This window comes from Mobula hypostoma, chromosome 16 (genome assembly GCF_963921235.1).
Source record: "Mobula hypostoma chromosome 16, sMobHyp1.1, whole genome shotgun sequence".
Lineage (NCBI taxonomy): Eukaryota > Metazoa > Chordata > Chondrichthyes > Myliobatiformes > Myliobatidae > Mobula > Mobula hypostoma.
In genome coordinates this window covers 15,451,211-15,476,104 of record NC_086112.1, presented here as the reverse complement: position 1 = coordinate 15,476,104, position 24,894 = coordinate 15,451,211, and the positions used below count along the sequence as shown (strand labels likewise).

The 24,894-nt window shown below is 42.2% G+C and overlaps 2 protein-coding genes across 8 annotated transcripts in view; one reads left to right on the top strand and one right to left on the bottom strand.

Moving 5' to 3' along the window:
- Positions 1-16,699, top strand: part of erap1b (endoplasmic reticulum aminopeptidase 1b) — a 60,775-nt gene extending 44,076 nt beyond the window's left edge. Inside the window, exons 16-19 of the mRNA XM_063068587.1 lie at positions 4,631-4,792; positions 8,737-8,877; positions 9,816-9,897; positions 12,217-16,699. Coding sequence (XP_062924657.1) covers positions 4,631-4,792; positions 8,737-8,877; positions 9,816-9,897; positions 12,217-12,390 — 559 coding nt within the window. The 3' untranslated portion in view covers positions 12,391-16,699. The remainder of the gene's footprint in view (positions 1-4,630; positions 4,793-8,736; positions 8,878-9,815; positions 9,898-12,216) is intronic.
- cast (calpastatin) overlaps positions 14,102-24,894 on the bottom strand; it is a 206,002-nt gene continuing 195,209 nt past the window's right edge. For all 7 annotated transcript variants that reach the window (XM_063068584.1, XM_063068580.1, XM_063068585.1 and 4 more), the window contains 2 exons: positions 23,813-23,880; positions 14,102-20,376 (listed from right to left, as the gene is read on the bottom strand). In XM_063068584.1, coding sequence (XP_062924654.1) covers positions 23,827-23,880 — 54 coding nt within the window. In that variant the 3' untranslated portion in view covers positions 14,102-20,376; positions 23,813-23,826. The remainder of the gene's footprint in view (positions 20,377-23,812; positions 23,881-24,894) is intronic.

Here is a 24,894-nt window from a genome sequence, read left to right as displayed (position 1 = left end):
TGCTGCCCTAGCACACAACAGCAAACATGATCGCACTGGCCACCACAGACTCGTAGAACATCCTCAGCATCGTCTGGCAGATGTTAAAGGACCTCAGTCTCCTCAGGAAATAGAGACGGCTCTGACCCTTCTTGTAGACAGCCTCAGTGTTCATTATGTGTTCAGCCTCATTATGTCCAATAACTGTGAAAGCAGCCTGCCATCCTTGACCAGTTCTCCACACCTAGAGTAATGCTGTTGACTCTATGTGTGCTGAAGCCTGAGTTGCACCAGGCAACCATAGAATGCTTTAATCAAAAGGGATGGTTATTTGCAAACCTCAAATCTGTGAAGTAGAAAATAACATTAGAATAAAATCTAATATACCACTCATCTATGGCCTAAGCATTATAGCAAGCCATAATAAAACTTCGTGATACTCCTCATTGTTGGACGTTGATTCAAAGATCAGGGAAGAAACAAACTGATAGTGTCCTACTCAGAAAATCAAATATATAATTCAAAATAAGACCATAAGACATAGGAGCAGAATTAGGCTATTCAGCCCATCGAGTCTGCTCTGCCATTCCATCATGGCTAATCCATCACCCCTCTCAACCCCATTCTTCTGCCTTCTCCCCACACCCATATTAATACTATTATAGTTAGTATTAATAATAATCCTATATTCTTCAGCATCATTATTCTTAATATGACCTGTTCCTCTTTTACAAACTAATATGTAAATTATTTCTGAGCAAATTGACTCCTATAACATTTGGTACCCATAGTATTGGGAGTTGAAGATGTACACCCCGTGCTTGTGGTCACCAGCTGGCTGTTAGCCTCAAATATAAAGTGAACAATGCATCTGTAAATCGTTCTCTTTTAGTACTACTTATTTCATTTAGTTTTTTGTTGTAATTCATAGTGATGTTGTTTTGTGACACTTTGCTGCTGTCACAAAACAAAAAAACTTCACAACTTATGGATTATAGTAAACCTGATTCTGATTCTGACTCAGTAGGTATGAAAAAGCCATGTTGAGATGGAAGTTTGGTGTTTGGTTGGGTTCGTCAGGTGGTTACCACAACTTCAAAATTCACTTTACAGAGAAACCTGAGTCGTTTGAGATAAGAATCATGGACTAGCTCAGAGTACTGTATCATTCTGAAGGAGGTTGCAGTAACCTGGACTTAGGAGTCCTCTATGTTTTAAAGTACTGTACTCCACAGGCTTTATTACGGGAATAAAGTAGTAATGGTTAGAGAGACACTATTACAGCTCAGGGCTTTGGAGTTTGGAGTTCAATTCCGATGTCCTCTGTAAGGACAAACAACAGGAATTCTGCAGATGCTGGAAATTCAAGCAACACACATCAAAGTTGCTGGTGAACGCAGCAGGCCAAGCAGCATCTGTAGGAAGAGGTGCAGTCGACGTTTCAGGCCGAGATCCTTCGTCAGGACTAACTGAAGGAAGAGTGAGTAAGGGATTTGAAAGTTGGAGGGGGAGGGGGAGATGCAAAATGATAGGAGAAGACAGGAGGGGGAGGGATAGAGCTGAGAGCTGGACAGGTGATAGGCAAAAGGGGATACGAGAGGATCATGGGACAGGAGGCCCGGGAAGAAAGACAAGGGGGGGGGAACCAGAGGATGGGCAAGAGGTATACTCAGAGGGACAGAGGGAGAAGAAAGAGAGTGAGAGAAAGAATGTGTGCATAAAAATGAGTAACAGATGGGGTACGAGGGGGAGGTGGGGCCTTAGCGGAAGTTCAAGAAGTCGATGTTCATGCCATCAGGTTGGAGGCTACCCAGACGGAATATAAGGTGTTGTTCCTCCAACCTGAGTGTGGCTTCATCTTTACAGTAGAGGAGGCCGTGGATAGACATGTCAGAATGGGAATGGGATGTGGAATTAAAATGTGTGGCCACTGGGAGATCCTGCTTTCTCTGGCGGACAGAGCGTAGATGTTCAGTAAAGCGGTCTCCCAGTCTGCGTCGGGTCTCGCCAATATATAAAAGGCCACATCGGGAGCACCGGATTCAGTATATCACCTCAGTCGACTCACAGGTGAAGTGTTGCCTCACCTGGAAGGACTGTTTGGGGCCCTGAATGGTGGTAAGGGAGGAAGTGTAAGGGCATGTGTAGCACTTGTTCCGCTTACACGGATAAGTGCCAGGAGGGAGATCAGTGGGGAGGGATGGGGGGACAAATGGACAAGGGAGTTGTGTAGGGAGCGATCCCTGTGGAATGCAGAGAGAGGGGGGGAGGGAAAGATGTGCTTAGGGGTGGGATCCCATTGGAGGTGGCGGAAGTTACAGAGAATAATATGTTGGACCCGGAGGCTGGTGGGGTGGTAGGTGAGGACCAGGGGAAGCCCCTTCCTCCACTATCAACTCTGCTCTTAAACGCATCTCCCCCATTTCACGTACATCTGCTGTCACTCCATCCTCCCGCCACCCCACTAGGAATAGGGTTCCCCTGGTCCTCACCTACCACCCCACCAGCCTCCGGGTCCAACATATTATTCTCCATAACTTCCGCCACCTCCAACGGGATCCCACCACTAAGCACATCTTTCCCTCCCCCCCACCTGCATTCCGCAGGGATCGCACCCTACACAACTTCCTTGTCCATTCGTTTCCCCCCATCCCTCCCCACTGATCTCCGTCCTGGCACTTATCTGTGTAAGCGGAACAAGTGCTACACATGCCCTTACACTTCCTCCCTTACCACCATTCAGGGCCCCAAACAGTCCTTCCAGGTGAGGCAACACTTCACCTGTGAGTCGACTGAGGTGATATACTGTGTCCGGTGCTCCCGATGTGGCCTTTTATATATTGGCAAGACCCGACGCAGACTGGGAGACCGCTTTGCTGAACATCTACGCTCTGTCCGCCAGAGAAAGCAGGATCTCCCAGTGGCCACACATTTTAATTCCACATCCCATTCCCATTCTGACATGTCTATCCACGGCCTCCTCTACTGTAAAGATGAAGCCACACTCAGGTTGGAGGAACAACACCTTATATTCCGTCTGGGTAGCCTCCAACCTGATGGCATGAACATCGACTTCTCTAACTTCTGCTAAGGCCCCACCTCCCCCTCATACCCCATCTGTTACTCATTTTTATGCACACATTCTTTCTCTCACTCTCTTTCTTCTCCCTCTGTCCCTCTGAATATACCTCTTGCCCATCCTCTGGTTCCCCCCCCCCCTTGTCTTTCTTCCCGGGCCTCCTGTCCCATGATCCTCTCGTATCCCCTTTTGCCTATCACCTGTCCAGCTCTTGGCTCTATCCCTCCCCCTCCTGTCTTCTCCTATCATTTTGGATCTCCCCCTCCCCCTCCAACTTTCAAATCCCTTACTCACTCTTCCTTCAGTTAGTCCTGACGAAGGATCTCGGCCTGAAACGTCGACTGCACCTCTTCCTACAGATGCTGCTTGGCCTGCTGCGTTCACCAGCAACTTTGATGTGTGTTGTCCTCTGTAAGGAGTTTGTCTGTTTCTCCCTGTGAATGCATGCTCCAGTTTCCTCCCACATTCTGAAGACGTACCCGTAGTAAGCTAATTTAATTGGTCATTGTAAATTGTCCTGCCAATAGGCTAGGGTTAAATAGGTAGGATGCTGCTGTTGGCCTGGAAGGGTCTATTCCACACTGTATCATCTAAATAAATAAAACTATTGTAAAGTATTGATGCTCAATTACTGAAATAATTCTTTCAGTAGATAGCAGCATTGGAATCTGTGATGACATTTGTCACTATTAACTAGGCAAATGACCTTACTTGCAATAACGGAATTTGATTCACTGAATCTGAACAATCTGAAAATGAGGTCCTATTTTGTTTCCCTCAGTGTTCACCTGAAACAAATTTGGAGATTGTATTCAGCAACTCCCTCCTCGCTGCTTTTACTTCAAGCCTTTAATTTTGTCTGGAACATCCCTACAATTTGACCACCGCTCCTGCCTTCAGCCTTGCAGTTCTGGCTGGGGCCTTTAAGTTTGGCTCTCTACTCATGGACTTCCAGTGAAAATAACCAAGTTGTGAAATAGCAATAGTTTTCATTTTGTTTCCTCTGAGTTTGCAGGACTCTGTTCTCTCAAATACAGTTCTGACAGCGTTACCAAAACCATTGACAAGAGGGAGAATTTTTATGCAGCAATAAATGGGCTTTTACCTTGCAGAAGCCAAAATCTCTCCTGGATCAAGACTCCCATCGCAGGAAATGCAGTGACCACTCCCCAGTCTGTTACTGATGTCATTCTGAACTGACATGTCTCCTGACCCTTTTGCCAGACAGCCAAGAGCTTGCACATCACTAATCCAGTTTATCGCTATTTTATCTCTTTCTAGGATACACTAAACCCAGTCCTGGAGGATTAATTATTTCAATTGGGTCTAATACATTCAACTTATAATTGGAATATTCCAGCTGTTTTAATAAATGCAATATTGCCAAACCGTTCTGATTTTTCAGTGAACAATATACTGTATCTGTGAAGTAAAGTTGCAAATTCACCCCAATAATTTATCAGCTTCTTCCTCAGATGCTGTTTAACCATTTAACCCTTTATAAAATTTACTGTTTTTTTGCTGTTGAATTTAAAGTTGTTAAATAATTCTTTTTTTTTCTTTGCCTGACAGCTTGCCCACCGATGTTGCCACAGCCATCTTTGCAGTTGGAGCCCAGACAGCAGAAGGGTGGGACTTCCTCTTCGAGAAATATAGGCGCTCGATCTTCACTTCAGAAAAGAGCAAAATTAAGAGTGCCTTAACAATCACCAACAATACAGAGAAACTCCAGTGGTAAATTACACAAAGCTTTAAAGTATATTTTCTCCAAGTAGAAACAACCCAAACTGACATCAATTAACAACTTTGGCTTTTTCCAAAAAATATTGGGAAAAAATATGTAAATAAGGTTTTAAGAATGCTGAGCAAATTTACAAGGATGTTGCCGGGATTGGAGGACCTGAGTTATAAGGAAAGATTGAAGAGGTTAGGATTTTATTCCCTAGAACATAGAGAATTGAGAGGAGATTTGATAGAGGTACACAAAATTATGAGGAGTATAGGTAGGGTAAATGCAAGCAGGATTTTACCACTGAGTTCTGGTGGGATGACAACCAGAGGTCATGGGTTAAAAGGCTTAAGGGGAACATGACGGGGAACTTCTTCAATCAGAGGGTGATCAGAGTATGGAATGAACTATCAGGCAGTGGTGTATGCAAGCGCGATTTCAACGTTTAAGAAAATTTTGGAAAGGTACATAGATAGGAGCATGGAGGGATCTGATCGGGGTGTAGGTCGATGGAACTATTCAGTTTCAATAAGTCAGCATGGACTAGATGAGCTGAAAGGCTTGTTTCTGTGCTGTACTTTTCTATGACTCTGTGACTTAGTGAACATAAATTCTTCTGGCAAGTTTTATGTTAAGTATACAGACATCCCACCTCTCCTGGAAGTTCCGGGAGTCTCCCGCATATTAATAGTGGCTCCCTGATGCCCACAAATTATATGCAATGTCCCGGGAATGGATTTTTTTGAGAGCGAGCGTGAGAGAGCACGCGAGAGGGATCAAGAGAGCGAGCGCAAGAGCAAGAAAGCAAGCGCGAGCGCAAGTGAGAGCGATGACAGAGAGAGAGAGTGCGAGAGCGAGGGAGAGAGAGAGTGCGAGAGAGAGCAAGAGCGAGAGCAAGAGCGAGAGAGTTCCAAAAAAATGTCAGAGTGGCAGAGCGTTCCAAAAAAAGAAAATATAAAACGTACGTCACCCCAGACTACACTAAAGTGTACCCCTGCCTAATAGGGGTCAAAAATAATGACAGTGTTGCTCGCTGCACTGTTTGCAACAGTAACTTTTCTATTGCCCATGGTGGGTTAAGACTGTAAAAGACATGTTGAGGTGAGTTTAACAGGTGTCATTCATTCATTAGCATAGCTAACGTTATTTAAACTAGCTGGCCAGCTGCTAAGGAGCTACTCTATTGCAGACATCCCACCTCTCCTGGAAGTTCCGGGAGTCTCCCGCAAATTGATGGTGCTACCTCCCTGAAATGAGTTTTTGCAGGGTGGGATGTCTGAGTATACTGCATACAGGAATGAGGATAATCCTGGACATCCATTTCTGTACAATTGTGTGACTCTGTTGACTGGCTGTCTTTTCCTCACTCCCAGAATTTGAGTTGTTCTGTCACCTTTGGTTTTACTGTTACTCTTAATATGTATGTAAACTCTTGTCTTTTCTAGGGGAATTGTATTTAAAGATAAAGATGAAGATTAGCTTTATTTGTTGCATGCACATCGAAATATACAGTGAAATGCGTCATTTGCGTCAATGACCAAGACAGTCTGAATATGTGCTGGGGGCAGCCCACAAGTGTCATCGTGCTTCTGGCACCAACAGAGCATTCCTGCAACCCTATTGCATACGTCTTTGGAATATAGGAGGAAACTGGAGCACCCAGAGGAAATCCATGCGGCCACAGGGAGAACGTACAAACTCATTGAGGACAGCAGCAGGAATTGAACCCTGATTTGTGACTGCTGTAAAGCATGATGCTAACCGCTAGACTACCATGCCATCCCTTTAATTGCCAGTAGAAAAACAAATAATTAACAATATAAGGGGATCAAAATAGATAGTTGGCACAGTTTAAGCAACATAAACGGGATCACTCAGCCTTGGCGGTGGAACTGCTGGAGGGCAGGCGGAGGTGGGTGCTGTATGAGGAGCCAAACACCGAGGTGTCAAATCACAAACAAGAGAAAATCGGCAGATGCTGGAAATCAAAGTAATGCACACAAAGTGCTGGAGGAACTTAGTAGACCAGGCAACATCTACGGAAAAGAGTACACAATGACGTTTCAGGCCGAGACTCTTCATCAGACCTGAAAAAATGCTCCTTTCTGTAGATGGTGCCTGGTCTGCTGAGTTTCTCCAGCATTTTGTGTGTGTTACTGAGGTGCAGTGGACTTGGCGATGGTCAGTGACAAGAAAGGAAGAGATTCCCACCATCGTGCTTGCTTGTATAAGGGTGCCAAACACTTACATTTTAATGGAAACTTTGGGCCATGATGAGTAGATGAGTGTGGATGTAATTGATTTATCTATGGACTGTGATTACTTGAACAATGGCAGGAAAGGCCTGGAGAATTTGTGCCTTCCAATACCAGGCCCCGCAGGAGCACGGAGATCACCACCCTAATAGTTCCAGATGTCACTCACCACATGCTGCCGACTTTTCACCGTAATACCCCATGCTGATAGCTTTGGATAGTAATGGTTAGAGGGACACTATTACAGCTCAGGGCTTCGGAGTTTGGAGTTCAATTCCGATGTCCTCTGTAGGGAGTTTGTCTGTTTCTCCCTGTGAATGCATGCTCCGGTTTCCTCCCACATTCTGAAGACGTACCCGTAGTAAGCTAATTTAATTGGTCATTGTAAATTGTCCTGCCAATAGGCTAGCGTTAAATAGGTGGGATGCTGCTGTTGGCCTGGAAGGATCTATAACCACACTGTATCATCTAAATAAATAAAACAACAGCGTTTATTAAATTAGATTAAATAAGCCTTATTAATCTCTATCCAGAAGCTGCTGAATGGCACATTAGGTTCTCCAACATCAAACTAATCTGATCATGTTTACGTTAGTGACCTCCCATCAGGATACAGACAAATGAGTCTATTTACTTATTTGTTTATTATTATTATAACCATATAACAATTACAACACGAAAACAGGCCATCTCGGCCCTTCCAGTCCGTGCCGAACGCTTACTCTCACCTAGTCCCATTTACCTGCATTCAGCCCATAACCCTCCATTCCTTTTCTGTCCATATAATTATCCAATTTTTTAAAAATGACAATATCGAGCCTGCCTCTACCACCTCTACTGGACCTCGTTCCACACAGCTACCACTCTCCGAGTAAAGAAATTCCCCCGCGTGTTACCCCTAAACTTTTGCCCCTTAACTCTCAACTCATGTTCTCTTGTTTGAATCTCCCCTACTCTCAATGGAAAAAGCCTATCCACATCAACTCTATCCCCCTCATAATTTTAAATACCTCCATCAAGCCCCCACCCCTCAACCTTCTACGCTCCAAAGAATAAAGACCTAACTTGTTCAATCTTTCTCTGTAACTTAGGTGCTGAAACCCAGGCAATATTCTAGTAAATCTCTGTACTCTCTCTATTTTGTTGACATCTTTCCTATAATTCAGTGACCAGAACTGTAATTATTAGTAGTAGTTTTTGTGTACTTTCACAATTTGTCTTACTTTGCATATTGGTTGTTTGTCAGTCTTTGCGTGTAGATTTTCATTGATTCTGTTGTATTTCTCTGTTCTACTGTGAATGGGATGCCTGTAAGGAAATGAATCTCAGGGTAGTATATGTGATACATACTTACTTTGATAATAAATTTACTTCGAACTTTAAATTACCATGTTTGCAATTCAAAGGCTTAACACAGATATACGTTGCCAAGAGGCCAGATACATTTTATATCTGGCTTCTCAAATTTAAGCCAGGAATGGCCGGTGTAAAATGTCAACCCCATTCACTTCAATGGGGTAGCCAACATTGATTAAAAAGCTAAGTACAGGTATACATTCCGTTTTTCCTGGCATTTCTGCCAATTTGTTGGTTAGTCATGTTAAAGCAGTTCAATAATCTTTGTATCAATCATTTACAAACTTGCGTTAGTGTCTCCCATGACCCGAGTCTTCTGTCTGTTGTTTTACAATCAGGTTAATGGATCAAAGTTTGAAAGGCGATATTCTCAAAACACAAGATCTGCCTTATATCATTGTTCTGGTCAGCAAAAACCCAAAAGGACATAATCTTGCTTGGGAATTTTTTAAGAAGAACTGGGATACGTTGGTTCAAAAGTAGGTATCATCATACAATTTCTAATATCTAATGGGTGAATTAGCTTCTATTTTGAGAATAGAATCTGGGGAAATTGATGTGATCCATCTCATGTAAGCATCTGCTTTTGTTGCTGCTGACGGAAGAGACAAGTTTGCTGATGTTGTTTTGACCGAACTTTAGCAAGAGACAGTCCAAGACATGAGTTTCTGCAGATGAAGGAACGCACACAAATGCTGGAGGAACACAGCCAGTCACACAGCATTTATGGAGGAAAATATACTGTCCTGATGACCCTAACGTCACACACCAGGGCTGGATTGGAGTCATTCTTTACCTAACGTCACACACCAGGGCCAGAGTGGAGTCACTCTTCACCTAACATCACACACCAGGGCTGGATTGGAGTCACACAGTAATTGACTGTCAACTTGAAAATGTCTCATTTATTTTATGATATCCTTTGACCAACTCTAGAAGCTCTTATTTTACATAACCACCTTTTGTTTGACACCTTGTGAAATGTTTCTTGGAAATTGTCTCAGTCCTTGGGCTTGCAGATCTTTTTGACAACATTATTAGAGTCTTAATGTAATCTAAAGTTCTTCTGAACTTCTCAGTGCACCTGGAATGCAGCGTGAGAGTTCTGGATTCCTTCTGATTTTTATTTTCATTTTTACATCATTTGAGAATAATTTAAGATTTCTTTCGATGTTTGCTTTTGTTCACCTTTCAGTATTAATGTTGTGTCCCAATCTAATATCAACAATTTTCCCTCAGACTTATGGAATTGATTTTTTAAAAATTTAAGACCAATTTCTTTCTGAGAGAATGTCAAGCGTTTACCGCATTAGAGTGGTTACTTTTTAAACTTCGAAAGGTTGTGAGCATGGAGCGAGGTTTCTATAACAAATAATGATGGCATTTAAAAAGATTATTTATTTCATGTCACCCTAAGGTTTGAACTTGGTTCGCATTCAATTGCTCATATTGTGACTGGTATTCTGTCCTACTATTCTACAAGGCTCAAGCTTGAAGAGGTAAGTAAATGCCCTAAATGGTAAAAAATATTAGAATTCTAATCAGATTTATCATCAGTGATAAATTTGTTGTTTTGCAGCATCAGTAAGGTGCAATACACAGTATACAGTATACATTATAATAAGAAATATATAAGAAATTAAATTAAGTAGTTCAATAATACTAATTATGTTACTTTTGGTATAAATGTCGTATAATTTTTTTGCAAAGCAAAATGCACATCTGCATAGAAGTGGAGAAGTGCTGACTTGTTATTGTTTTAATTCTTGTGACTCAGGGTCAGATCACACTACACGTAACTTAGCCATTCAACAATGCAGAGATGATACTCTAGGTCAGAAAACTGTCTCCGACACCACTGCCACCAAACTCATAGTTCCCTTACCCTGCATTGCTCCCTTCTACCTCTTACCCAAGATCCACAGACTGTCCAGGTAGGCCCATTGACTCTGCCTGCTCCTGCCCCACTAAACTCGTGTCCTCGTACCTCAACTCCACTCTATCCCCCTTGGTTCAAACCCGTCCCACATACATCCCCGATACTTTTCATGCTCTCGATCTCCTCACTAGCTTTCCATTCCCTGGCCCTGAAGCACCTCATTTTCACCAAGGATGTCCAGTTGCTGTACACTTCTAATCCCCAGCAAGAAGGCCTTTAAAGCTCCGCTACTTTCTAAATAGAAGAATCAACCAGTTCCCCTCCACCACCACTCTCCTGCTTCTAGCAGAACTGGTCCTCACCCTCAACAATTCCCAGAGAACTCAGTTCCCATGAACCTACTACTGTTGCTGTAGGCTCGAAGTAGGTGTCAGCAGATTGATGGTATCATAGTTAAAAGTTGATAGAGATCAACTGTGGAGGGCAAGTCATTGGGTATATTTAAAGCAGAGGTTGATAGGTTCTTGATTGTAAGGATATCAAAGTTTATGGGGAGAAGGTAGGAGAATGGGGTTGAGATGGAAAATAAATCAGCCATGATTGAATGGCCTAATTCTACTCCTCTGTCTTATAGACTACTATATTTTAAAGACATTATCCTACAATTAATCCACTAGTGCAACTGCAATGCTTACTGTAACATCTTCGGTTATTTCTCTCCATTCATTTCCCTTCCCCATTCTTCTGGTCTTTTCAGTCAGCAGTTTCCAGATGATAAGGAGATGGTGCAGATCACAAGATGTGACTTTGGGAAATATGGTACCTGTGTATGGAAGAAAATTCTGAATAAAGAGTTAAGATATCTGAGGTGCTAATGCCTTGTACCTTCCTTTAATTAACAAACCACCTACCTGGTGTTAGCGTCTAAACCTTAGTGCGTAGCACAAGTGCATAAACAAGATGAAGGCAGTGAAGGTCATAAATAGAGGGGAGCATTCTATGGGCTGTCAAGTCTCTGGTCATTAAGGAATCTTCCGGTTTTCCTTCTCATGTCGGGTACTAACGTAAAACCTTATACCGTTGTACTTCAATAGACTTAATGGATTTAAGGATTTAATGAACTTTCTATAACATCATAAATAAAAATTCACCACTTGACCTTGGGCGCTTAATATGTTTGCAATAATCTATATTTGTTTCAAGGATGAATAACAACCTTTCTCCGTGAGTTGTAGAAGTAACAAACTGTGGGACAGGACAGGATGTCTCTCACATTTTGTGAAATGCTATTAAGTTATACAGGATTGATTTTTAAAATATTGACTTATGTAATTGACTTTCTGTGTGCATGTATAAAAAAGGCTATGACTGTTGCTTCTTGGAAGATGCAGTGACTGTACTGTTAGTGATCCAGTCTTCCCTTATTCCTGGATAGAGGTATTCTCTAGCCACTTTGAAATTCATGTCCAATTTACTTATGATCAATTTTAACTGAATTTCCATAACAAGTTAATTTCCATCACCGTGTCTGTGTCTATTTACCTCAGTCACTGCACTGTACTGTAAACACCTTAATCCACTTTTTATAATGCTGTTTGCATTGTAAGAACATGATCATATTTATGTATTTATTTGTTAATTAATCCCATATCTGTAGTTCAAAAAGTTACTTTTTAATATAATTCCTTATTCTTATAATCGTTGTATGTTGCTCCCTGGCCATCACATCACAGCAAATTTCTAGTACATGTAAATATATATGGCAAATAAAATTGCTCCTTGACTCTTAAAAAGATCAGATGCTGCATTTAACTGCAGCTGGTTTAATGGTTCGCAAAAGACTGTTGATTTGCATTTATTTTATTTCTAATCAGTGTCTCTATTTTGATAATTTTTTCCTGAATAAAAAGGAGAAATCTCCATTGCTTTTGTTTCCTAGGTCCAAAGATTTTTTGAATCATTGAAGGACGATGGCTCGCAGCTCCGTTGTATTCAACAGGCAACTGAAACAATTGAGGAGAACATCCAGTGGATGGACAAGAACCTGGACAAGATCAGTACATGGTTGGAGAACTTAAAATCAGCTGGCGAATTCAGTGGCAATATCCATTGAACACAACTCAATGGTTATATACTGAGATGCTGAATATGGTGCAGAGCTAATTTGGATACTGTCTGGAAAAATTCAACTGTGCACAGAAATCCTACAAACAACACAGGCAATAAACACTGAAACAGGTCTTGACTGGAGGCTTGAGATTTACTTCACTGACATCAACCTTACTTAATCAACTGTAAATGAAATTGGAAGTTGTTTCCTTTTCTTAGTAAATGTTCCAATCCCTGTCTGATTGCCGATCTCAAGACAAACTGATCCTTTCTCCTCCCCACTCCTCTGTTAGTTGTTTCACTAACTACCAATCTCTTACTGAGATACTCCCTTGCGCTAACCAAAATCCCTGCTGATTTCCCTGATCAATGTCTCCAGGATTCTCCTTCCTTTGTACAGAGCCCCCAACACTCTTTCCAGATGAGGCATCACCTCACCTGCGAATCTGCTTGGGTCGTCTTTTGTGTCTGGCACTCCCAATGCGGCCTCTCCTACGTTGGTGAGACCCCGTCGTAAGTTGAGGATCCACTTTGTTGAGCACCTCCGCTCCATCTGCCAAAAGCAGAACTTCCTGATGGCCCAACTTTTTAGTTCTGATTCCCACTTCCATTCCGATGAATCAGCCCCTGGCCTTCTCTTGTGCCAAGATGAGGCCATCCTCATGGTGGAGGAGCAACACCTTGTATTCCATCCGGGCCGCCTCCAACCTGATGTCATGAATATTGAATTTTCCTTTGGGTAAGAAAAAAAATTCCCTCCCCCTCCTATCTCCTTCTATTCCCCACTCTCGCTTCTCACCTTTTCCCACCTGCCCATCACCTCCCCCTGGGTCTCTCCTCCTTCCCTTTCTCCTATAGTCCACTCTCCTGTCTTATCAGATTCCTTCCTTTGCAGCCCTTTACCTTCCCTACCCACCTGGTTTCTCCTGTCACCTTCCAGCTATCCTCCTTCCCCCTTCCCACACCTTTTTATTCTGGCATCTTGCCCCTTGCTTTGCAGTCCTGAGGCAGAGTCTCAGCCAGAGCATCAACTGTTTATTCATTTCCGTAGATGCTTCTTGACCTGCTGAGTTCCTCCTCTAATATGCTCTCAAACTTGCTTCTTCTAGGAGCTCCACTTCTAACACAGGTTAGAGTAGATCCTCCCACTATGACATGCTTCCATCACCCTCCCCTATCTGCTTGCCTACACAACTCTCTTGTCCACTCGTCCCTCCCACTCATCTCTCTCCTGGCAGTTATCCCTGCAAGCAGGACAAGCGTTAAACCTGCCCATACATTTTGTCCCTCACCACCCCTAACAGTTCTTCCAGGTGAGGCAACTCTTCACCTGCGAGCCTATCAGAGTCCTCTATTGTATCAGGTGCTCCTCTACATAGGCGAGACCCAACACAGATCGGGGGACTGCTTTCTGGAGCACCTTCACTCTGTCTGCCACAAGATGCAAGATCTCCTGGTGTATACCCATTTCAATTTGACTTCAGATTCCCATTCTGACATGTCTGTCTATGACCAAATCTACTGGCATGATGAGGCAAAATTCATGTTAGAGGAACAATATCTCATATTCTGTCTGGTTAGCCTCCAACCTGATGGCACGAACCTCAATTTCTCCCCCTTCCTCCTTCCTCCCCCCTCGCACCTTTTTATTTGGGTTTCTGCCCCCTCTTTTCCACACCTGATGAAGGGTCTGGGCCCTAAACGCCAACTGTTAGTTCCCCTCCATAGATGCTGCCTGACCTGCTGAGATCCTCTGCCATTCTGTGTGGATATCAATAGTCTCTATCCAACTAACTGCAACCTCGGGAAAATAATGTTCCACAGAATTGTCACACATTATTTCCCTTTTACATTTCCCTCCATAGATGCTGCCTGATCTGCTGAGTTCCTCCAGCATTTTGTGCGTGTTGCTTTGAAGAGGATTCAAAGTGCAAAGCCTGCCCTATGGTGCACATGATTGGTGCCCTGCACTCATTGGAAACCTAGTGATAGATAGCTCAAACAAAACAAGTGAATTGTTAACAGACATTTCCAGGCCTCTGATGATCTCTTGACCACTGATTCTTACTGGAAGATTTCTGGACCCAGCTGGGCCAGAAATACTTGTCACGTGGTGCAAGGTTTTTAATCTGCTGTTATTTGAAAAGCAAGTGGTAATTGAACTTTCAGCTTGTGTGAGCATGGTACGTTTTGATAAATTGTATGTCGTTTGGAGCTTAGATTTATTTTTGGGAATAGCATTGTCTTTCGAGTCGATGTTGAAGGGAGTCGTTATTTCATTAGTTATAGTTATGTGCTGCTGACAGTGTAGTTGTGTTGGGGTCTTCACCTCAAATGGGCATTGAGTTACTCCATAGCCTGCTGTAGTCACAGTGGGATAAGTGAAGTGGTTGTCAGTACTGATACAGGCCACAGGTGAACCCTGACCACAAGACATAGGAGCAGAATTAAGCCATTTGGCCTATCGTCTAGTCTGCCCTTCAATCGTGGCTGATTTATTATCCCTCTCAAATCCTTCTGCCTTCTCCCCGTAACCTTTGACACCTTTACTAATTATAACCCATTAATCTCCAATTTAAATATACCCAGTGACATGGCCTCCATAACTGTCTGTTGCAGTGAATTCCACAGATTCACCACCCTCTGGCTAAAGAAATTCCTCCTCATCTGTTTCAAAAGGACGTCCTTGTTTTCTGAAGCTGTGGCCTTTGGTGCTAGACTCCCCCAAGATAGGGAACATCCTCTTCCCGTTCACTCTATCCAGGCTTTTCAAATTCAATAGGTATGAATGAGATCCCCTCTCATTCTTCCAAAGCCCAACAAGTACAGGCCCAGAGCCATCAAACACTGCTGATATATTAACCCTTTCATTCCCATGACCATTCTCTCTGGACCCTGTCTAGTGTCAGTAGATCCTATTTTAGATATGGGGACTGGTCATTACTGTTGACTGATAGACCACCAGATTAACAGGCCCTTCAGTCTCGCAGCATTTCCCGTTGAATATGGCGGAGGTTGCTATATCGTCCTCTCTTTTGTTCAAACCAGAGATGAGGAGGAATTCCTTTAGCCAGAGGGTGGAGAATCTGTGGAATTAATTGCCACGGACAGCTGCAGAGGCCAAGTCATTTGGTGTTTTTAAACTGGAGGTTGATAGGTACTTAATTAGTCAGGGTGTCAAAGGTTATGGGGAGAAGGCGGGAGAATGATGTTGAGAGGGATAATACATCAGTCATGATAGAGTGGCAGAGCAGACTCGATGGGCTGAATGGCCTAGGTCTGCTCCTGGATCTGATGGCCTTTATGCTGTTGGCCCTGGCAGCTCAACGATAGACCTCTGCACACCAAAGCACATTGCTGGGAAAGCAGCAGTACCAGAGCAGGGATTAATGGCAGCCTGACTTCTCAGAGCAGAGCCATTCAGTAAATCCCTGAGCTTCAGTGTTGACAGTGTATGAAGCAACAGCTGTGGCTTACTGGATAGCATGGGAGGTCACCCATTCACCTAGTCAACGTTAACATTCATCATTCAAGCAACATCACTAAAATAGATGATCTTTTCATTATCACATTGCTGCTAGTGACACTGTGTGTTAATTGCTGTTTTTGGCATTATGATGTGACTTTATTTCTAAAGTGCTTAATTGGCTGTAAAATATTGTGGGGCATCTGGAGGTCGTGAATGACTTTAATTTCAAGAACTTTATGCGTAAGATGACTTTGGCATTTTACTTGTTGACGTGCTCAAAGTTAACACTGTTGATCTACTATTTTGTGTGCAACTTAATTCTATAATTTCAACTTTTATCAATAGATTAATGAATCTTAGTGTTTGCCCACAAATTTGTTTGCTATGGCTTTGTAGTTTTAATAAATTTCTTCAGCATTTGATTATTTAAACTTAAGCAAGCACAGTAACTTTAAATTGTGCTTTTTTGTGACATGATATTAAACTTATTTGCCAAGATGATCAGATCACTAAATTAACTTTGTGTTGTTGGCCAGTGGAAATTGGTACTGTTAGATTTAGAGTAGTGTGTTTCAATCTAACTAGTGCCAGAGTACTGTAGAAATAGGCCCTGTGGTCAATTAGTCTATGCTCTTCTTACCTTTTTCCTAGACCCATGTAAAGTCTAATTTGCATTTCCACACTGGCTTCAGATCTGTGCCAATTCTAACAGAATTTACTCTCCAGCTATGATGCTCCATTTCAGGTCAGTTGGATTTTTTTCTCTCTCTTTGATTATTATATCTATTCCCCTATTCTGCTTGTAAGGGAAATCAGTGTGGAGAATAAATTTTGAATTGTGAAACGCTTTTATCCTTCCGTGGGATGGTTGAGTATTTGTTGCACATCTTTAAAGGCCTTGAATAGCATCTTTTTGAGCAGTTGCTATTTATCTGAGTAAGGAGCTCCTACAGGGTAGATTGGGAGATAACTCCATAAATTTTGTCCCAGTGATTATGAAGGAGCAGTATTATATTTCTGTATCATTATGAGATAGGGTCTCGAGATGGCAGGGTAGAGTTACATCTCTACCAAAGGAGGTACAAGGTGCTCCTTCCCTCCGGTAGTCTGCAAGTCACCCTTGGGCAATGTGTAGCACCCGATCAGGGTCACATGAAGCCGTATGAGCAGCTGATGCATATCACAAGTCCTCGTTATGTGACCACTGCCACCAACCAATTTCTGAAGAGTATTGATGATGGCTGGTGTCATTCATCTTGTCAAGACACTGCCCAGAAGATGGCAATGGCAAACCACTTCTGTAGAAAAATTTGCCAGGACGATCATGGTCATGGAAAGACCATGATCGCCTAAATCATATGACCCAGCACATAACAAACGAATGAATGATAAGCCCTCACCCGGAATGCCATTTGTTTATTCCCCTCCATAGATGCTGCCTAACTTAATGAATTTTGTATACATTGCTCATGGTATAAGACTTTCAGGTAGGGACAATTCCCATGCGTCTGCTGCTTTTCTAGATAGGGATTGGGGCAGGTTTGAGAGATGCTGCCTATAAGTCCCTTCTCAGTTACTACAGTGCATCTCTTCTGCAGCCCGTGAGTGCAGGAGAGAGTGAACATACAGCCAGCCAGTTGAGCAGGCTGTTGTAAAGTGGGTGATGTTGACTTAGCCAAGTGTCCATGAAGTTGCACTCATCCAGGCAACAGGAATATTTCACCATACCCCTGAGATTAGTCTGGTCGGGGATGGTAAGGCTTTTGGGAGTAAGGTGATACTTTAAGTGATTTACTAAGGAGGTTTGTAGTTTTGTTAGAACACTTTAAAGATTAGCTTTATTTGTCACATGTACTGTACATCTAAACACGGAGTGAAATGTGTTATTTGCGTCAATCCAAGGATGTGCTTGGGGCAGCCATTAAGTGTTGTCATGTGCTAACATAGCATGCCCACAACTTACTAACGCATACATCTTTGGGGAAACCAGAGCCCCCGGAGGAAACTCACGTGGTCAAACTCCTTACAGACAGCGATGGGAATTCAAATCAGATCCCTGGCATTGTAAAGCATTACACTAACCACTACACTACTGTGCTGCCCGCATGTCATACAAATAAAATGGTGTATTGATGGCAAGGAAATGATGGCACTCCCATCTCCTCTGATTCAGCACTCGTCCATGTTCAGACCAAGCTATACTGAGTGTTGGAACCAAACTGTCTCGATGGAATAAATGGTTATTATCAAAAATCATTGTATTACCGTACAGTAAATTTCTGTTATTGGCCAGAATGATTTCTCCAGACCTTATGATAACTGTTAATTGATAGATTACTAACTGAAAGATCAGGCAATAACTCAGCATTGGACCCAAATCTGTGAATATCAAATTAATGTGAAGGGGCTGGAATGGACTTCATCTATGTGGCAGATGGTTATAAGTTTTTTTTGTTGTACTAGAGTCTTCCCCAGTACCAGCTCCATCTATGGCTAATATGAGGGGACATAATTTTAATCTCTTGGAAGGAATGTATAGGGGGTAATGTCAGAGAAAGACTTTTTACACTGAGTGGTAGGTGCGTGGAGCGTGCCACCAGGACTGGTGGTAGAGGTAGATACCATCAAGGACATTTAAAAGGCTTTTAGATGGGCACATGGATGAAAGAAAAATGGAGGGCTATCGATGTTCCCTCTCATTTTTTTTTATATAGCTGTACAGACCAACCATTGCTCTGAGCAGGAAATTTTTACATGCCCTGAAAACTGCATGGTAGTTTTTAATGTTTATTTTTGTAACAAGCATACTATGAATATTTAGAATGAAAACTCAAGAGTATTTCACAATTATATTACCATAGATTTTAAAATTACGTTAACATTATATAAAAGAAAACTCCAGCTGTGTGGCAACAAAGGCTAGGTGCACGCGAGCATTTCTGTTCCTGTGCGGCCCCGCACTTTAGAGAGAACAGCGAGGGCTATGTGGGATGGAAGGGTTAAATTGATCTTGGTGTAAATGTGGTAAACCATGTATATATGTTGTAACTCGGTTACCTGTCTGGACACACACCTCTGCTGACTGCCCCTGTGGCTCTTCCCACAGAGTCCTGTATAAAGGTGTTCGTCTTGCCCCTCCCCCTCAGTCCGGGGGACAGACACTCACTGTGGAGGTCGTATTGTACAGCAAATAAAAGCCTTTCAGTAATTTTACCAAACCTCAATCCTTTGGAATAATTGAAGGTGCTTCAGTAAAGTAAAGGTTCAACACAATATTGTGGCCTGTAGGGCCTATACAGTCCTATGTTCTCTGCAACAACCCGTTTAAATGAAACTCACACATTTTGTGTTCTTTACATTTTATTTTTAGTTTCTCTTTGTACCCATGTGATATAATACACCCAAGCCATGAAGTATAAGTAAATAGTTGAGACTCAAACACAATGTTGTGCTGCATTAGGGCAAATGTAATCCATCCTGGAAACTTTATTCAAGCCTTTACAGTCCACATAAATGTCAATGTTCACTTTTCATAGTATCCTTAACATTGCTATATGTTCCAAGGCACTTCAGAGGAGTTTATCAAACAAGGTTTGATATTGAGTCACATAAGATTTCATTAGGGAATGCGATCAAGAAGGTATTGTGTGAATAAAGGAGTATCTCAGAGGCAGCATGGATGTGCTGCTAATGAATTTCAGTGGTCAGAAGTGATAAAGGTAAATGTCATCTCCAACTTTAATCACATCAAGTGCTCAGAGTTGGAGAAGCACACATCCCATAGGGTTTCAGGGATGAGGAGGGCTGAGGCCTGAGGCCTAAAAATCGGGAGCATTTAAAAACCCATAGTTACAGACCTAGTGTCAATATAAATTGTTGAGTCTACATTTAATCATGGGAATTGATGAGTTACAATGATGGCAAATGTGCTTACAGTGAGCTAAAATCTTAGTAAATTGCTAGACAGAAACTAACCAGGGGAGAAGAATTGGATCCAGGGACAACAGAGCTCAGCCAGGGCGGAGTCAGACATACAATATTAGGCCATGGTGCAGTTATGTTGGCAGAGCTTCTCCCCGGATCAAATGTAACACCAAGGTTATGAATAGACTGCTTCAGGCATAGACAGTTCCCAGGGAAAGGAATTCAATACTGTGTGTCGTTTTGAGACATTCTCCAGTTCAGACAGAAAGAAATTGAACTGAACTTCAACAACTGTCACACTTTTTAACAGTATATTTTAGTAGTAAACATTTCCTACAAATATACCATCCTTCCCACTTAGAAAAAGAATTTTAAATATATAAATCCAGTTTAAGAATCTTCAGAGAGCATGTAATATTTCATACAATGTCATAAAGCTAAGAGTCAAAGTTAAAATTTTTCTCAAAGTTGTTCATAATCTCCCTACATGATACAGCAGCTCCTTGGAAAGTTGATTAGAAACCACAGACATTCATACAGAAGCATATTCCCAATGAAAAGTAAAACTTGCACAGTGGTCAGTTTGTAAACCAGGACCTGCAAAGGAAGAAGAGGTGTCATTAAATTGAAATGACAAAAGTAAATTGGGTAAACACTAAGAGATTCCTGCTCCCCTGATGGTATGTACAGGGATGCATTAGGATATATTACACCCTAACAATTCTACAGTTCCTTCTGAGCATTTCCTGGTCTTAGTATGAAAAATATGAGTGACAGAGATGGGGAAAAAATGTCCAAAAAAAAGTAGATACATTTTTGATCAAAGTGATGCAAATGTCAGTTTCATTCTTTCAAAATGTAGTTGTTGAATAGCCCTCAGAAACACTACGCAAATACATGAGAGAGCAGCAAACAGGGTTATGCTAATGAAGACATTAAACAGCATGGGTAGAGGATTAAGTAACAAATGCCTGCATAGAATTATCAGTGTTAGTTGCTGAATAAGCAAAGGTTAAAATGTATTATTTTAAATGTACATTAAATTTTCATATTAAGTTGACGGATAAGAAATCATTATAGAAGCAACAGAAGAGATGATTACAAGTTAGATCAACATCAGCATGTTTGACTGAGATTAGAGGGATTAAAAGGACCATAACCCAACAAACCCCCTTACAGCCGATATCGCAGGGTTCAAAAAAAGAGATGACTGCAGATTCGAGGATGTATTAATCATAATCTTCCATAATTCCCTAGATTCTGGAATATTCCCAGCAGATTGGTAGGAGTAAAAGTGACATTGCTAAAAAAGAATGAAGGGAGAGATGTATTAGCCTCACCGTAGTTGTCGGGAAATTGCTGGATTCTATTGTTTAAGATCTTTGATAACCGAACACTTAAATATACTTAAAGCAGAGTCAATATGATTTGACATTGGAAAATAGTAATCAGGTTTCTTTTAAAAATGCAGCCAGCCAAGTGGATAAATTGGAACCAATGACTAGGAGGGGTGATTGTGGCCTAAGTTAGGAGGAGTCAATTTTAGAAAACCTAGCACATTTATTTTTCCTAAATTTACACTTACAGCGGTCGTGGAGCATACGGATCCCTTCTTTGTAGAAGTCGGCGTCTTGGACCTCCAGAAGTGGTCCACAGCAGGGGTGATTGATAAGTTTGTGGCCTAAGGTAGTAGGGGATGAGTTATACAGCTCTCGCTACATGCACGTGCAGTTCAACTCTTTGAGTGATTATGCAGAAAGTTTGAAGTTAATAACTCATTTCCTTCTACCTTGGGCCACAACCTTATCAATCACCCCTGCTGTGGACCACTTCCACAAAGAAGGGATCCGTATGTTCCATGACTGCTGGACTAAGTGTGTAAATGTAGGAAAAGTAAATGTGCTACGTTTTCTAAAATTGACTCCTTCTACCTTAGGCCACAAACTTTATCAATCAACCCTCATATAATTACTGAGGGGGCTGTAAATCTCCACACCTCTGCTGGGTTGTGATGTTCAGTTTGGGGGAGATTTCAATAGATTTTTAGACATTGTCAATCATGGAATGGAGTCATTGGTTTGGAAATAGATGAACAACTTCACCTTGTTAAATGCCTGAGGCTAGCTTACTCTCGTCTCTATTACGAATCCTCGATGTGCTTACAAATTATATCCTTTTCCTCAAGGAAATCCCCTTGCACCCATTCCATCTACGTCTGTATTTCTTGTCTAGCTGCTCACAAAGTACAAATTAGCCCAGCCAAGATGTGAATTGCTTTTGATTACTTGTATATTATTTTTCATTTTCGAACATGCAACCTTTGACATGTTGAATCCCATCCACCCACACTGGACATCCCACCTTTTCCCCTCTCCATTGGGTAGAAGATACAAATACCACAGGGCTGAAGGAAATCTTCTATCCTGCTGTTACAAGAGCATTGAATGCTTCACTAGTAGGATAAGATGAACTCTCGACCTCACAATCCGCCTTGTTAAGATTGTGCACGTTCTCTGTACTCTTCATTCTGTTGTTGTTGTCCTTTACTCTGCCTCAATGCACTGTGTAATGATCTGATCTGGAGATCACGGTCTTTCCATGACCACGATTGTTCTCGGCAAATTTTTCTACAGAAGTGGTTTGCCATTGCCTTCTAGTGGGTAGCGTCATTGCAAGATGGGTGGCCCCAGCCATTATCAATACTCTTCGGAGATTGTCTGCCTGGCGTCAGTGGTCACATAACCTGGACTTGTGATATGCAACAGCTGCTCATACGACCATCACCCGCCTGATCCCATGGCTTCACATGACCCTAATCGGGGGGATAATCAATTGCTACACCGTGTCCAAGGGTGACCTGCAGGAGCGCCTTACATCTCCTCTGGTAGAGACTTATCTCCTCCCCGCCACTCAGTGTGTCAGTACATGTGACAATAATAAACCAGTTCCTATTCCTTTTGCATTTATTTTTGTTTTATTATGTGGATTGATGCTGTTGCTCACATCTGGCTTCATCCTCACCCAATTCCTTCTTTCTCCAGTCCTATCAAGAATTCATGCTTTATCCCTTGCTTACATGGGGGTCTCCCTTCCATATATATATACTCTCTTGTGTCTAAATCCCCTCACTGTATCTGTGCTTTTAGTCTGTTTACTCGGTGTTGTCCGTCATTTTCCTCCAGTAGGCAGGATTTAAAGATAAGCTTCATTTGTCGCATGTACATTGAAACATACAGTGAAATGCCTCATCTGTGTCAAATCAAACAGTGCTGGGCAGCCCGCAAGTATTGGCATGCTTCCGGGGCAACATGGCATGGCCACGACTCACTAACCCCAACCCCTATGTCTTGGGCATGTGGGAGAAAGCAGAGCATCCGGAGGTCAGGGAAGAACACAGAAGCTCCTTCTAGACAGCAGGAGGATTCGAACTCCAATCTTCCAGCCGGTGCCGTAAAGTATTGCACTGACTGCTATGACACCTTCCCTAGTATGGAAGCAGAGCTCACCAAGGTCTGGGCTTTCCTGTAGAGCCTGGAGGAATGCTCCCTTTGCACTCAGGCCTATGGAGATATTTGTCGAAAGCTAATATGTTTTACTGAGCAGTGGCCACGAAGGTGCCACTGAATCTGAATGCCATCATAAGATCCAGTGTATTTAATGAAATGCCCGATGAGGCAGAAGGTTTAAGCCAGTCATTAAACAAACGAAAGAACCAAGCTAAAGCAGCAGCAAGCAGGGCAAGGAAAGAATTCTGTCAATGAATTTTAAATCTCCCTAGTAATTGTAGACTTGTCAAAAATATAACCATGAAGAATGGCAATTAGCATGTTGTGTTTTCATTTATAGTTGCAGTTTAAAAGCAGTGGGTTTGAGGGAAGTTGAAAACTCGGGATGCTGGAAAGTTTAATTTGTTTCTTGAACTCTCTGTTCTGGTCTTTTGCTGCTATTATGGAAAATATCAATATTCCTCTCTCTGCATGGACATTGAACTAACAGAAATGCATACACATTTAAAATTCATAAATAGAGTTACCTGTTTTGATAGCTTTAGCGTTTATGAGCTTTCTTTGTTTCAGATTTAGCAGCAGACTTTTGTCTTGTCTGTTTAAGAAGAAATAAAATGAATTTTACAAGAAGTTTGTTAAATGCAGCTGAGTGAAACACACAACTTAGTCACAGAACTCTAAAGCACAGAAACAGGCCCTTCAGCCCATCTAGTCCTTAATTTACATCTACTCCGATTATTCTGCTCTAAACACGGAAGTAGAAAGACACAGTTTGGATTGTACATCTATTCCATCTTCATTGCTTTACATGGGTAAAAAGTTCAAGTTTATTGCAATTCAACCATACACATGTATACTTCCAAACGAAACACATTCTTCTGCACCAAGTCGCACACCACAGTAGGCTTATTCAGAAAGTTAGAAGGCATGGGATCCAGGGATGTTTGGCCAGGTGGATTCAGAATTGGCTTGCCTGCAGAAGGCAGAGGGTCATGGTGGAGGGAGTACATTCAGATGGGAGGATTGTGACTAGTGGTGTCCCACAAGGATCTCTTCTGGGACCTCTACTTTTCGTGATTTTTATTAATGACCGGGATGTGGGGGTAGAAGGGTGGGTTGGCAAATTTGCAGACGACACAAAGGTTGGTGGTGTTGTAGATAGTATAGAGGATTGTCAAAGATTGCAGAGAGACATTGATAGGATGCAGAAGTGGGCTGAGAAGTGGCAGATGGAGTTCAACCCAGAGAAGTGTGAGGTGGTACACTTTGGAAGGACAAACTCCAAGGCAGAGTACAAAGTAAATGGCAGGATGCTTGGTAGTGTGGAGGAGCAGAAGGATCTGGGGGTACATGTCCACAGATCCCTGAAAGTTGCCTCACAGGTAGATAGGGTAGTTAAGAAAGCTTATGGGGTGTTAGCTTTCATAAGTCGAGGGAAAGAGTTTAAGAGTCGCGATGTAATGATGCAGCTCTATAAAACTCTGGTTAGGCCACACTTGGAGTATTGTGCCCAGTTCTGGTCGCCTCACTACAGGAAGGATGTGGAAGCATTGGAAAGGGTACAGAAGAGATTTACCAGGATGCTGCCTGGTTTAGAGAGTATGCATTA